Source organism: Charadrius vociferus, unplaced genomic scaffold (assembly GCF_000708025.1).
Source record: "Charadrius vociferus isolate BGI_N301 unplaced genomic scaffold, ASM70802v2 scaffold136, whole genome shotgun sequence".
NCBI classification, from domain to species: Eukaryota; Metazoa; Chordata; class Aves; order Charadriiformes; family Charadriidae; genus Charadrius; species Charadrius vociferus.
The window spans coordinates 3,111,003-3,127,336 of record NW_009648960.1 but is presented as its reverse complement, the minus strand read 5'-3'; the positions used below and the strand labels follow the sequence as shown (position 1 = coordinate 3,127,336).

The window sequence follows — 16,334 nt, the reverse complement described above, 5'->3', positions numbered from 1 at the left end:
AAAATTATAAATATAGTTCTCCATAACAGACGATCGGGAAAAACTTGTGGCCATATTTATACTGTTTCATGCTGAGCGGATGACAAGGCTAAGAATAAAACCAGTACTTACATCCTGAGCTGCCATTTGTTGGAACCAATGTGAAGTTGGAGGCCCAGGGGTTACGCACGATATCCTGCCAATGAATGGTGTCTGCGAAGCAAAGAAATTTGTTCTGGCCAACATACACGCCTCCATTCAGTATTTCTGCATAAAAGAACATGAGAACATACTTGTAAGACTTTAGTTATACAACTGATTAAATGTTTGCTGTTTTGTATACTGGAGAGAAAGGGCAAGAAATGTAAATGCAAAATATTCTCACTGTAATCTCACTTAATACTCTGAAAACTGGAGGGCAAGTAGCTTGCAGTATGTGTAAACAAGAACCATTTCTTTATATGCAGAAGAAACCTGATGAAGACAGCCACACAGTTGCTAGATGATTACTGGGTTTACCTGTTGTTCCATTGTAATCAAGTATGGAACAGTACCGCTATTTGTGGGTAAAATAACCTTCAAGACTTAACTGACTTTAAAAACACAAGCAATCAACCACACTATGCTGTATTTCATTAATACATATGAACACTTATAACATACGATAAACTAACATGCTCCACTGGGGTAGGAATTTTCTGAGCCCACAGTACATGAGAAGGGTCCAGTCATCACAATGTCTGGAAAAGCATGTTTTCTGATCAGACTGTGCTATTTTAATACCATGATCCAAAATACTCAAATAATATCTATGATCCAAATCTCAAATACTATGATACAAAACTACCATTGACATGCCTTAATGGAAGCTTTGTGTCAAAGGGAGATGGTTTCTAAGCAGATGAAAGTTATTTGGGGCTTTTTTTAATTTTCATGTTATATCAGTTTGTTTAAAAAAATGGCTTGTTGCCCTGTTGCCAAAGACTTGATTTGTCAAATCTCAACATAGAAATGATCTTACAGTTGTTGGCTGTAGCACCAGGGTATCCTCTGGAGCAATAACTTGGGGTTTTTTTACCCTCTAAACTCTTCTTCAAATTCACAATTTGTCTCCTTAACCTGGCTCTCCTATTTCCAAAGCAGATGACAATCCACGTGACTTTAATGAAAGTTAAGAGGAGCTATGCAGCTAAAACCTCTGCACTGCTTAGTGTCAGAGATTCAAGCCTCAGCAAAGAAATGTTGAAGGTTAGTTACTAATGGCACCTTAGAATGACATTAAGTGGTGCTATACGGCCAGGAGTGTCACACTTCTCACAGAGACATTAAGAGTAAATCTTGACTATAGTAGCAATGATTAAGGTCGTCTGATAGTCCTCAACTCCTAAGAAAACCTTTAAAAGCTTTAGTGGGAATGCTAATGTTGACAAACAACAAGAAAGGAATTACTCCATAATTTTTTTTTAAATTTCAGGGTTTACAGGACACAGCATGCAGAGGAGGTAGCCCCCAGAACAGAATGTATTAAATAAAGGATCATCTGTAAATGCATGCTTCCACCATATAATTAAGTTCAGAGAATTACTATTTCTTAGAAACCTCTGGTTTAAAAGCTTGGCTTTTCATTGAAAAGGAGCTTAAAAATGAAAACAACAATAATAATAATCTTATACAGAAAAGAGTCCAGATTAGAGATATAGCAATGATCTGTCTGTATGATATTCTTATGATCCCTGAAAAAACCCATACAGCATCTGTTAGCAATTCTGCTCTGGGGAAAAAGTGGGACTTCAAAAAACACTTGAAAAAATGACTAACGATGATTTCTGTGTTGTCCCAGCAATACAGGATTACCCAGTCCATTACGGCCCAGATTTTGATTAAAAATAATATCTAACAAGCCATCAAAAACTGTAAAATCTACATTCATAGCTTCTTAAACACATACACACAATTCTAAATAGTGTCACTATCAGTTGGTACATCTGAACACCTGCACTGGCATAATTTCTGGGTTTTAGAGCATTCACTCATGACAATACGTATCAAATTTTCTTTTCTTCTAGGGACTTTAATGCATTCTTGTATAGCAGGCAGCATCTCACTCTAAAAGTAATTCTAATAGTTTCAATTTGTGGAGAAAGACTTTTTTTTCAGCATAAAAGTAACCAGAAAGTGTCCCCTCTGTACTGTAAGGAAAGCTGACAGCTTTCCCTGTGATTTACTAAAAGCAAACACGGAAAATGCTCTAACTTCCCTCATCACTGAATAAAGAAGCTTTGCTCCTGCTGCCCTTCCCCAAAAACGTGATGCAGTATCTTTATTTGCCTTGCACTGTACCATTTTTCACAGGTGACAGGATTAAAGTTTACAGGCCTATTCATGCAGTGAGGCGCTAATAAACCTAAGTAATAATATCAAAGATGGGCTGATACGGATATTAAATAACCCTGAGTTCAAAATTTAGTACAATCGTTAAAGTACTTGTTCTTGACTCTTCCTGCTCGGTGGGATCCAGATTCATTCCCTTTCTACCCTCCTGTTCCAAGCTGCTATGCTACTTGATGCTGAGTGCTCGGCATGTGTAAATCAGCACAGATGCACTGGCTTCACTGATTTAAACTCAAATGCATTTTGCACTTCTCTGCCCTCTCTTAGCAAGAACAATGCCTGGAAAGACCTAATAAACCCTGTTACATGTTAAGCAAATGAAGCACAAATGTAATCAATATACAATAGAGTTGCTGTATAATGAACCCATCATCATAAAGTCATCATCTCATTGTAATTTACAGCACTGAAAGCGAGAGATAAAGTTAAACAATAAACAGGAGGAGAAAGGCAGGCATCTCTGCCTATGCAGACCAGCTAGCAAAGGAAGCCAGGCAAAAAGAGCTTTCTTCTCCTGCGTGCAACACCCGAGGTGCCTCTTTGCTGAACTCTTTCCGAGGCTGGACCAGGAAAGAGAATGACAAGTCCCCTAGTGAATTTTGAGATTTCTACTGCGAAGAAAGAAGCTAGTTCCTGCCAAAGAAGCACTAAAAGGGACTGCTCGCAGTGGAATGTATTTTAAATACCATTTTGGGAAGAGTATTTTTGTCTTCTAAAGCAACTTTTTGTGACATTAGCAAATTGTTAGCCTAAGTACAACAGTGCTGTCTGGGACAAGAGGCAGAGCACTCAGCTCTATCAACTGCTGCCTGAAATACCTGCTGTGCCGTGCTGGCAGCAAACGTTGCCCTTAGACTTCCACACTGCTCAGGGACACAGACTTACAAAAGCGGATTTTGAAGCACACGTCCCACTAGCTTTCACTGGGAAGAGTTGCTAAAGGTGTCAGACAATTTTGGACGCCTTCCTGTAAGGTACTGACGGCCACACTTAAGAGAGTACCACGATCTCCCATTTTGGCACAAGGACCGTGGCTCCTCTGAGCAAAGAAGTAGTTCCAAGGTCTTTTGCCACTTGATTCTGAAATGAATGCAAAATGTTATCATCTTCCTTATTCGAGCTACTTTACTGGCTTAAAAGCAGTATAATTCTGTAACCAAAGTTATATGAAAATAAATCAGCAAGTGCACTCGCCACTGACTTCTGTCATTATTTTGCTTATTGCTGCCAAATGATTGTGGGGAACTTATATCTGCATATTATTAAAATTCTATTAAATGGTTATTTATTCAGGAAGCTAAATCAGAAGTGTATTATCCATTATATCTGCTATTTTCTTGCTTCCATTAGCCCAGTGATGAAGCAGAGCCATTACCATGTAACTTCAGTACCCTGCCATACAACACTCGGAATTCTAACAGGAGAAATTGAAACATACAGGTCTCTGGCAACTATGAAACACAAGTATCTTATATTTTCCATAAAGTGCCATGGAACACAGATAGGTACATCACACACAATTTGAAATTAGTCTGCTAAGTTCAAAAAGGGGCTAAATTCGTAACATCTATTCTAAGAGAATGAGTTTGACTGGAGCCAGTCAAAATGCATCACCAGCCACCAGCAACTTAAGATCCCTTCAAATAAGGCAAAGGGACCCTAGCTCGGCAAGTGTGTTGTCTGTTTAGAGCAGAGATGGAAAGAACTCTTCTTCATCCATCTGTTAAAAGGGCATTTTCTTCAACTGACTTTTTCTTGCGTACAGTGTAATCCCTCACGGTCTGTTATCTAATATCTAATGTGGATTAAATTGGCAAAACATGTTCACATTCTGCAATGTATCCCAAAGCGCAAGTAACTCGTGTGTGTTGATATGCAGTGGGGCCTGTAGGCATCTATTTAGCAGTAGAATCTGGTTCTAAAATGGTTATAAAATTGGTTATAAAATTGCTATTGCTATTCAAGGTTGCAAATTAAAAGCTCTTCTGTGGTGCTATGAAGCCAGCTGGCACGATGAACTGGAAGGCGGCATAGTGAGAGGGAAAAGAACTTGTTCTAAAGCGGGCTGAGAAAGGAGAAGGAGTTAATTAGGAAAAACTGTTGGGCATGGCCACTGTAACCACCTCAAAACCAAACCAGAAGATACCTTGTACCTTCCAAGCTGACTGTCTGCTAAGGAAACAGCTATCTTTTACACTACACTATATAGAGCTATACACTGCACATACATATTATACAATGCATGTTGATGATACCTTAATTTTCAAGGTCAGGCTCCATATGAGCTGAAGCATCTTTGTATGCTGACAGTGCTGCGCCTTCGCCATCATCACCCAGGTGATGAGGATCTGTTGTCAGATACTGTATCACTCTCAAAACACTGTCATATTTCACCCAAGATTCTGAATGCATTATCTGAAAATGGCTTTGGCCTGGAAATTTCATGCCAAACCAAGTCTTTTGATCTCTTAGCACAGTTGATTGCTGATGACCCACTGGGAAAGCACTTCAGGTCCATCACTAATAAGCTATGTCTTAAAGGGTAATGAGAACTTGGTGCTTTAGGAGACAATAGCTCATCCATCATCAATCAAGATCTGAAGTTTTTATACAGATGATTTAAGAAGAGTTGGACTGTGTAAAATTGAAATGTCACATTTGTATTGGGAGATGGGGGGAGCTTGGTAATGAAAATGAGAGTTTTAACCTTCTCCATTTCAGCTCAATGACCATACTCAAAAGCTCATGGATGTGGAATCTGTGTACCAGCTAGAAGCCCCAGACAGCCTTCGATCTCAATTATACAATTTCAAGTAAAGATTATTTGGGTCATTAGCTGAAAGTCAGTTTCAAGGCTTGATCGTAACAGCAAGATATTCTTTATTTCTATCAAAAGCAATCAGTGTTATGTGCAGCCTGTGGGTCTGTACTTCCAGCTGCTCAATATCTAAGAACACTGGATTGTAGCACCTGAGCATAAATCTTCCAAATCTAGCTACCTATTTTGCTGCTTAAATAAAAATGGAGTCATTTGATTACCTTCCACTGAGTTTAAAGGGGTACCCTTTTCACCATTTCACTGCAAATGTGCGTGAAGATGGGCTCACAGGGTCCTTGAGAGTCATTTAGGTGCTTCATTAAAGGACAACAGGCTCTGGTCAAGTCTTTCTGTAGCAATCTCCCCAAAGGGAATATCTGTTTCACGAACAGGTTCAGCCATAGTAAACCAACTGAAAGACGACATTTCTATCTGCTCAGATTATTCCTCTGTCTGTGCATGCCCTGAATTCTTCCTTCTCCCAGCCTTATTAAAATTAAGACACAAAATCATTTAGCTGGTTACTTTGTAAAAGGAAAAAAAAAAAACCAAATTATCTCAGCCCGTTGCGGTAAACACACCAGAGTTACAATACACGTTCCAAGGAAATGTTCTCTCTCCGTGATTCATCTAGATTGACTTGTCTTAGTGGCTGCCCAATTTAACCCATCTTGCAACAATCACAGCAGCTTCTGTCTACTTGGATCTCAATTCCCCAAAGTGTTTAGGCCCAGGTTTACATTTAAATCATCTCCTTCCCCTCCATTCTGGAGGAGGCTTCCTGCTCCTGTAATAATTACTCTGCTTTGACAACGGAGAATAAAAACATGTACTGATTTTAACCAACACTACTTTCATTAACCATACACCTGCCATCAGTATCACATATCCTTGATGTTAATTAACAACAGCATGGACGAAAGCTGTATGACCAGCCTTAGCTCTGGCATTCCCTTTGCAGATGTTAACTGCAGAAGCAGCAGTAGCTGCTTACGATGTTACCTACCTCATTTGTTTGCTTCTTTTCCCATCACTGGCTTTTGAAAGCTGTTTGACCCTGTTCCCTTTGCAGGTGAGGAGCTTTCATGTAATAAGTTGACTCTGTTACAGGAATATTAATTTTCAGAAGGAGATGCTAATTGCCTCACTTCTTTGTCCTGTCAAATTCTGATCCTGATGTTAGCAGCCAAGTGCTTGATTTACTGTTTTCTTAATGTAATTTTGGGGGGTGACAGGTAGATTAACAGATATAAAACATAACATTTTAACAACTCGTGTGGCTTCCTGTGGGTTTCTCCAAATCAGGGAGAGAGGCAGAAAAGGGTCTGGCGGTCCTTGTGGGAGGGAAGATGGACATGAGTCCGCAGTGCACCCATGCAGTGATGAAGGGTGATCACACAGTGGGCTGCAGAAACAGAGCCAGCAGGTGAGGGAGGTGATGATGCCTATTTGCTGGGCGCTCCTGAAGGTGCATCTGAAGCATTGGGTCCATTTTGGGCATCCCAGTGCAACACAGTTTTTGCCAAACCACAAGAGAGTGCAGGGAAGGACCATTATGGTGGCTAGAGGCTGGAGGACTTGTCACATGAAGAGAGGTGAGATGACCTAAGCTTGTCTAGCCTGAAAGAGATGACTGGGGAGGGGGGACACCTAACTGCAGACTGCCTCTACCTAAAGGAGGGATATAGGGGAACACAGAGGCAGACTCTTCCCAGGAGTGCACAGTTTAAGGACAAGAGGCAACGGACACAAGCTGTAACATGGGAAACACTGATCAGACATCAGAAAAATACTCTTCACGGCAAGAGTGGTTAAGCACAGGAGTAGACTGACCAAAGAAGTGGTGCTATCTCTATCTGTAGATATTTTCCTGAACAATGAACAACCTGATCCTTGTCTGAAGTTACTCCTGCTCTGAGCAGGAGATTGGACCAGATGACATCCAGATATCCCTTCTAACCTAAACTATTTTGTCCTTCTATGATTATTAATCATCTACTACTGCAGCACTTATAACGCTCCGTAAGAAATCCATTCTCTCAATTTTTTTAAAAGCATACTTCATTTTAAACTTTTATCCACTGATAAGCATTTGGTGATGCAAAACACTCATCTGGAAGATAACATATATTTAAAAGCATGTCACGTGCGTGTATAAAGAAGTGCTACAGTATTTGAAATACAGAACCTGTGTCACCGTTGTTGTCCCCTATTTCATGCAAAGGAGACATCTGGACTAAGAACCATTACAGCTTTCAGTATGAAAGAACTGTTGCCCTTCGATCTTTTGATTTTTGTTAGCGAAAAGAAAATCATATTCATTTAAGTCACTGTAATGAGTCACTGATGAGTTTCAAATTACTGTCTATGGAGAGCATGACACATCACTAGCTCACCCCAGAAGACACGCTCTAGAGCTCAAAAAGAGCAGCAATATGCCAACAGTCAGAAATGAGCAGTCATTTCATTCACAGGAGCCATGACTTAACATTCAGGTAGCACAGCACTACCTGATGGGGATATCTGGATCCCAGTTAGCAGCAACTGCGTGTTCAGGAAGAGGTGAGCCATTTCTGCAGTGCACTGGTATGGGCCTCTTCAGTGAGTCCTCCGATAACATGCCGTTATTTGGTAGTGCTTACCTTTCAGTTATTCCAAAACCCCATAGCTCTGAGTATGGATTTCAGCAAGGAATCACAGCTGTGGGCATCTGATTATTCAAAAGTTACTAAAACCTGCTGAATCCTAAATAAATCATCTCTCTTCTGACCTGCTCTAATTCTTCTGCAGAAAGCCAGCAGACGATGCAGAAGGGAAGATGATGTGCAGCAGACTGGGTGCACCAATAGGACAAACAAAATCTCCCCAGTGTCCCAGCAGGCTCCAGAAAGCCTGAAGGCTCTGACAGATACCGAAGAACCAGAATTCATTTATGCTGTCTGGTCGTCTTTAATGGTGAGCATCCTGCGGGACATAATCTGGTGGAATAACCCAAAGCAGTTGTATCAGCACTTGCCTTGCAGTGTTTCATGACACAGTCCCCGCTTCCTGTGTCAGGCATCCTCCAAATTTGTTCAGTGAAGACTGAACAGACACCAGTGTCACTCCTGCACTCCTGAAATGCTATCGATGCCCTACAGCTGCAACAACTCCATCTGTCACACTGATCAGCCTCTGTAAAGGTGCAGCAACAATGGGCAATGAAGCCACCCTTCCTGGCTCACCAAGATGGTCTCACATTCATTTTTCCTCGTAACTTCTCTAGAGCTTTTGTTGTGACTGAAGCATTTGTCCAGATGAATGGTTTCTGCTCCTGAGGGGCAGAATGTTTATTTGCCAGCCCTACAGCAATATGAGTGGCTTCCAGCAGAGTTTCGTAATGCCTCCAGGATGTTTGCATTGGCTAAAGATTCACCCATAAACTCTGCAGAGAAACACTAGTCAAGGCTTCCTAGGGGTAAGATTGCAGACTGATCCTTCAACCATCCTCCTTTGCCTATGACCCTGCTGAATCAGAGCCCTGGTGAACAACCAGGAACTACTGGACATGCTGGGACCAAAACCTTACTGTCCCACTGCTCCAACAGGGACTCATCCCACCTCCTTCCTTCACTGATCTCAAGGGCAGGCAGCCAACAATCAAGGGAGTCTGAGGAAACATGGGGCAAGCAGTGGAGATAGCATCCTACTCCAGGCCAGAAAAAGTGGAAGCTGGTGCTCAGAGCTACTTAATAGGTCCACTGAGCCAAAATGAACCCTTAAGGAAACCAGCTCTCCACTGAAAACTACCTTACATTTCATATCATCTATATGGCCGAAATTTGAGAAATGGCACCAAGAGTACTTATTTTTACTATTTCCTCTAAACTTTTTACAAACTTCTCTCCTCATAGGATGTTCATATCATCTTTCCACCCAGGATGAGGTTACATACTTTGACTGATTCACTTCTGTGTTGCCAAGACAGACAGAAGCATTTTAAATGCCTCTCCTTGTCAGGACATTTGCTATATAATATTATGATCAAACCTGTAATGTTTCATATCTGCGGGTGGCAGCTCTCGATTTATCTTTTCCATCTGCTGACATATGTAACTGTGAGACTACCGTGTCCCTGTTCTCCTGGCATCAGCTCTTTTTAAGAGGCGTCTTGTGAGTAAATGTTGCATGGCAGTTTGTCTGCCATTGCCGCTGCACCCCTTCCAAGCGGGCGTTTCACGGGGAAGTCAAGCAGCAGGGCCAGAGGCATCTGAATGCGGCAGGGGTTCCCTACAGCACCCCCAGGAGCTTCAACTCTGGCGTTTTCCAGTGGTGTATTTTTCAGTTCTTTTCATACAACCACTGACAAATTCAAGAAGCCTGCTTTCTATCCCAAGCACATCTGGCACTCAGGCCGCGCACTTGGCAAACAGAATGATGGCCTTCTGTCTTGGAGCGCAAATGCCTCAAGTACATCCTGATTGGCATCAACATGCAGAAATTCCTTCTCCCTTTGTAAAAAAATAGTTAAGATCTGGATGTAGTGGTAATTTCCTCCATTTTCTGAAAGGCTGTAAAAAATTACTGGCTCCATAGAGCCCTTCTCTTTCAAAACTGTCATAATGTGGCTTGGAATAAACCTGGAAGGGTGCCCAGACCCAGGTCCAGCTGCATCCTGCGTTTCAGTACAAGCATTTGCATACGCGCTGGTAATTGGCATGCAGCTGGTTTTATGCCAGCTCCAGCAATTGCATAACCTAACTAATCTTTTTTCTGGGCTCGGAAGAGGAGTCTGTGTCCGCTGAGCTTAAAATTTCTATATGGGATCTGTTCAAGTACGCTTTCACATTTCTATGCCACGTTGTTAACCTCTCCTGAGATACGGTGTCTACTCTTCGAAGAGGAATTTTAATTGAAATTTATCTGAGGTGGGAAGTGCCTGTGCCTCCCCCTGGCTCTCCTGTACTGAAACTCTGTAAATGACATGCTGAAAATCCTCCTCGTGCACAGAGGACTGTGAAGTGACTCTTCTTTGGCTCCTACAAGCCGTAAGGACCTTGGATTGCATTTGCCCTTCCAGCACTGTGGCTGGCGACAGACAGATAGCCAAAAGAAGGCCTGTGAACTGAAGAGCGTGCATATTGATCACAGCAATCAGGAAGGCCTTCTTTCTAAGTTAATGAGTTTGATCAGGTCTGAGCCTCAAGTATCTCAACTCGTACTTTTTCCCCTTTAACTGCTATAATCGCTAAGAGGTCACTACCAGTCCTGCTTCTTTCTTTTGCATGCACGCTTAATTCAGGTTTCAAATCTGACTGGATGTAAGGGAACCTGTCCATGCTGCTGAGCCGCCAACCCTGTGGAAATACAGCTGATGTGTTCCTGCTAACTCTTCTCCCTCCCCAAAACTCAAGTGCCTTCTGTGATCATCACGTTTGACCACATCCTTTTTGACCTTAATTATGCCCATTTTCTCTGCGTCTATTATAAGGTAGTAGTGAAACAGTGGCAGCAACTAAAATGTGGCTGTTACATAAAAAAATCCAGAATTCAGGCCAATTTTCCTTAAACTATTAACCCCGAACCAGGTGCTTAGGTGAGGCAAATAAGCACATGTGAATTCATGCCAAAGTAACAACTTTGGTAGTGGGAGCTAAAGGAATGGGTGACAACATCCTAAGCACAAGGGAGAGTTCAGGGTTAGTTCATTCACTTTTTTTAAAGACTACCATCTCTCCTCAAGTGTTTCCAAGTTCTGCCCACTCTTAAATACGAGCCCTTCTCATCTCCCACCAATCCTAATTTTAAAAACGCCTAATCCTACACATTTAGCTTTTTAAAAGCCACAATGAAAACATCCTCTTCTTTCTTTCCATCAATATTTTGATTGTAACCAACATGGTTCCAAACATTCTCGCAACACATCTCTTTCTTTTCCCAGCAGATGAATTGCATTGAACCTGAGCTGCTCTCAGTTACGATGCAGTAGATCAAGAGTGATACTGTGGCCTGGAGGGACACGGAAGTAGACCTGCAGTGAGATCTATGCTGCTATTAACACAGGACATACTCTGTTCCCAGTAGTGGCTTGTCACATGGTGGACAGTCCCTTTTCTAACTCGTTTCTGCTCTGTACCCATGCCACCTTGGCAAGAACGAGGGTTGCTTGCCTTGTAATATTTGATAGTAGAATACACTTTCTTCGTGGAAAAAGGATCAGTTTGCTTCCAGTATTTTACCATTCTGCAGTTAAACTAGTCCAAACAGCTTCTGCCTGCAGGCAGTGAAAGCGCACAGTTTGTCCTTGTCTACACTCTAGCTAAACTGCAGCTGGCACTGATTGATGATATTTATTTCAGTGAGATCATTTTTAATAATGTAGACAACAGGAGGGAAGAGTAAGTGCCCAGACCCACCAATTCTGTCGTACTAACTGCTATGCTTAGTATTAAGAACAAGCCTTAGTAATTTTTTGCCAAAGAGCTTCCCAAAAAACCCTACACAAAAGAGGGAGAGCACACAGACAGACCATGAGCTGTGAACAGAGTCACCGAAGGTGAAACAAAGCAGCTGTTCACCCGGCTTCAGGGCTTGGCTCAGGAGGGTTCACGCCTGAGCCTCTGTCCCTGCATCGCCTGTGGTTAGATTTGCGGCTTTTCTTACTATTGCCTTTTAAGGTCGATGCATCTTGGACACAATTTATAAAGAAATAAATAATCATAAGAGAGATCCTGAATGATAATTTCTCTCTCAGTGCACAGAGTGTTGTGCCCCAGAACTAAATAAATGTTGGTAAAGGGACAGGAATAGTCATCCAATCAAATATAGGGGGAAAAACATAGTCTTCTGAGTTACTATAATTCCTTATTTGGCTTTAATAACTTGTCTTCCTCTTGAGCTTCCGAAGTTCTTGCTCAAATTGCATAGGCAGTCAGCGTAAGGCTGCAGAAGTTATATACCTGGCTATTCCTGGTCTTCAAAGGCTACAAAACATCTGTTGGTTGGCAAGAGCAATTAATTAGCAAAATTGAAAAGATGGTTCCTTTTTACAAAGGCTTGGATGAAGCAGGGGAGGGGGAGACAACTCCAGGAAAGTCAAGCCTTGTGAAGCCCTGTAAGCTGTGTGCCTCTGGGCAAATTCCCAAGGCTGAAATCTCAATGAATTTAATGGTTCTTAATTCCACAGGATTTCTAATTACAGCCAAGAGAAGGTAATGAGATGTGATGTAAATGTTTAAATGAAAATAAAGAAAATAAAAAGCCTGTCAAATTTACTAGCCAGTCTCCCAGACACAGCTCCCCGCACACTGAGTGCCCGGGCATGTGCTTAGAGCCACTAACCGATTCCATGAACGCAGTGACAGGAGAGGAAAATAAAACGGCTCCCAAACCATCCTTCCCACACCTCATTAGAAGCTGTCTCCTAATGAATATGAGCCAGCAGTGTGCCCAGGTGGCTAAGAAGGCCAACAGCATCCTGGCTGGACAAGAGAAAAAGGCCTCAAGTTGTGCCAGGGGAGGTTTCGATTGGTTATTAGGAAAAATTTCTTCATTGAAAGGGTTTTCAAGCATTGGAACAGGCTGCCCAGGGAAGTGGTTGAGTCACCATCCCTGGAGGTATTTAAAAGATGTGTAAATGCGGTTCTGAGGAACATGGTTTAGTGGTAACTTGGCAGTGTTAGGTTAACAGTTCAGCTCAATGATCTTAAAGGTCTCTTCCAACCAAACCGATTCTATGAAGAAGGCCTTCTCTTTCAGTCCACCTCTATAGGTCTGACAAACCTTGGTGGCTACAAGCAGCTGCATCCTGGAGTCTCCCTATGTTTGCAGGAAAATCTCCTTCTTTCTATCCCAAATCTCTCTGTATGCCAGCTCCCTGCTCTTCTCCAGGCTCTTCTCCTGGCTTTGGGGCTTGCTTACAGCCTCCCTGCCTCACCCACCCTGCCCTCCGAAAGCACAGAGGCACAGCACTGGGGGCTCTTGGCCAGGACCACGTTGGGCCCAGAGCACTGCAGAGAAGCAGCTTTCTTCCCCCTGCCCACCGCCGCCGTCCTCCCGCTGCCCCACCACAGCCTCTGCCACAGAGCATGCGGCACCCACATGGGAGCTGCTGCCAAAACACTCTCCCTTGTGTCACCCTGCACGTTTCTGCCTGTTCTCTGAGCCGGAGAAGACTGCAAAAGCCTAAAGCTTTCACCTGTGGAGGAAAGAGGCAGTTTGTTAAATGCCATCACAAATGTCTCACCTACCCTATTAAAAGCTGTCATTCTTCCCATCGCAAACTTGAATGCAGATTTACACTCCTGTAGGGCAAGGAAGCCTCACAGTAATTTGGGGGATCCTGGAGCTGCAGATCACTTCAGACAAGAGGACAGAGTGAAGGTGGGTAACTCATGGAGTGCTTTGCAGGGAAGGGATGGGAAGGTGCAGTTAGGCTGAGTGCTGCGGTGTGAGAAAAATCTCTTCCAGGCTTTTAATCCCATTCATTACTGGCTTTCATTTTTTTAACACATGTGAAAATCTCACCTTTCACTTTTTTGCGCCATTTTAGAATTAAATTCTTAGAAAAGGATCATGTGAATGACCCAAGCATCAGATGGAAACATCTGTAAATCACTACTAAGAGACAAGCAAACAATCCCCTGACCACCCACCATCTCTGCAGACAAGCACCTGCGGAGAAATCCCACCAAGAGCCAAGCCTGGGGTACAACATGCAGCATCGCTGGCCATTCCCACCGATAGGCCAGACGGCGTAGCCACATCGCAGAGCAGTTTGTGAGACTGCCTCCAGCCCCTCCACCTCTGAATTAACCCAGGAGGGGAGGAAGGAGGTAAAAAAGGCTCCATGAGGCACAGTATAAAATACGACATTGGTCTTCTAAGCAGTACCCTTAGCAGAAATCACAGCTTGCATATGAACAAAAACGTCTCCAGGAGAAATGCCTAAAATATTTAACCACATGAACCTCTGATGATGTACCAGAGCAAGAGGTACCACACACAGAGGCGAGGTCCACATGAACAATCTCTGGAAATCACACTGCTCATATATGTGCATTTTGGAAAGACCTATTACTCTCAGATGAATTGGACCGACATCAACTTAAAACCATACTCCTAATTATGGACTTAATTATAGGTTTGGGGCTTTTTTTATTTTTTAGCTTTTTAAGGCACTTTTTTTTGTGCAAGCAAAGTTTTCCCAATATGGACTGTGTCAGTCTCCTGCCTCAGCATGCTTTTAACTTAATACCAACTCAATGGTTCAACAAAACTCCCACTTAGGCACTGCATGGGGTGCACCTGTGTTGCCAACTCTGGTCTGTAGTTCTTAGATGTTTGGTTGTTTTTCACTCAAAAGCTGCTAGGTGCTTTCCAGGGGAGCTTAAGCTTGCTAAGAACAGTAGAAGGGATTTTTGCAAATGACAAGCAATATGCCTTCTCGCCTTTTCCCAAGGATACACCGTGGTTTGATGAAAGGAAGCACATTCTTTACAGTGGGGCTCGGTGCTCAGGCCTAGCACAGCAGCACTGCATAGGTTGCAACCAAAGCAGATCCCAGCTGAGGACGTGCAAGAGGGGAAAAGCATTATCTCCGCTACATCCATCTCCCCTATGAATTTGCCTTGTGTAAGACTGTCTCTGAGGCGGTAGGCTGGACAATTGGAGAAGGAAGAGTTGGGCCAGAGCAGGAATTTGGATATCAGCTCAGGCTCATCTCCCTCCTCAAGCACGGTAAAGCACTCCACCTGCATGAACATCATCCCAGCCTGAGCTAGCTCTAGACATGCCCCTTCCTGTAATGTGAACAGAGGAGAAAATGTCCTTGACTGCCTGCCAGCACTTGTCACAAGAGGGACAAAGTACTCAGGGCTCCAGCAGGCACTCTGAGATCTCTGGATTCACACATTTAGTGGTTTGGGATGCAAAATATAGCTCCAAGCAGCTCTAAGAGTATGCTGTCAGCGTCAATGGGAACTGATGGCCACTGCCACACTGCCACAGGTGCTTCTTGCACTTGCTCTTCTTCACCTGCTTCTGAGTTATGGAAGAGGTGATTTAAGTCTAAATAAGTTTGAACCCGAAGTTTCTATTCACAGTTGCCTAAATCTGACGTGGAGACGATAGCTGATTCAACAGAGAAACGCAACTGCTGAAACACCAGCTGCTTCTCCTGGGCATAGCGTGTGCCATACTGGACACGAACACCGCAGCAGGCTGAACTCTCCTGGACGCTGCCCACTCTTCCTGTACCACACAGTACATTGGTAACCGCATCTTACTCAGGAGCCAAATCCTCTATTTTACCGCTCTGGCAGAAAAAACAGAAATCAGAAATCCTGGCAGCTCTTACCTGCATCTAACTCTCAGTGTGCCCTGTCGAGACTTGAACTCACACCCTCCAAAAGGGCAGTGCCAGCAGACCACAGTAGCACCCATACTGTAAATTAAACCTACCATATGGCAGGTACTTGGACTGGTCTTAAATAAATCTCAGCTAAGGAAAAAACATAAAGGCACTCACTGCACTCATTTACAAGAAGGCAGAAGAATATGGCCAGATATCAAATACACAGGAGCACAAGATTATGATGATGAAACAACCCACGTATAATTACAAATTTAGTAATTTTTTTTCTTTGGTGATTTTGATTCCCTTTCAGGAATAATTAACCTTTTCTAACATATGAAATGTTTCTTTCCAGACAAGAATAAATAGAAGACTAAATATGTCTCAAGGCTGAAAAAAAATTTCAGATGTTCTGTTCAGTCATGGGGTTCCTGTACATTTTCCCTTTAAACCCATATCTCAGTTTTTATATTTACTTTGTTAATTAAAACTGAGATTTATTAAATTTGTAACTTGATCCAATAAAGAAGAAGCCACCATAGGCAAAAGCATTTCCCTTGGTATAGCTGTTATAGAAGACTATCAATCAGCTATGAACATGGATACACAAATTGACTGTCCCTATCAGAAAATGATAAAACAACATCCCACTGATATAGGAAAGTTTTGCTTATCAGCGGCATGCGTCATTATTCCACAAAAAACATAACTATGTTCCATACTGGCAAATTCAATAATGAGGTCTTTTCCTCTGAGGTACTCCCTATGCTATATTATTATTATTCCAGTAATACCTACCTCAGAAATTAATTC

General features: G+C 42.6%; 1 protein-coding gene across 1 annotated transcript in view; it reads right to left on the bottom strand.

Annotated features, from left to right (window-relative positions):
* The window catches only part of ERBB4 (v-erb-b2 avian erythroblastic leukemia viral oncogene homolog 4), a 419,420-nt gene that overhangs the window by 222,330 nt on the left and 180,756 nt on the right, over positions 1–16,334 (bottom strand). Inside the window, exon 4 of the mRNA XM_009887598.1 lies at positions 112–246. Coding sequence (XP_009885900.1) covers positions 112–246 — 135 coding nt within the window. The remainder of the gene's footprint in view (positions 1–111; positions 247–16,334) is intronic.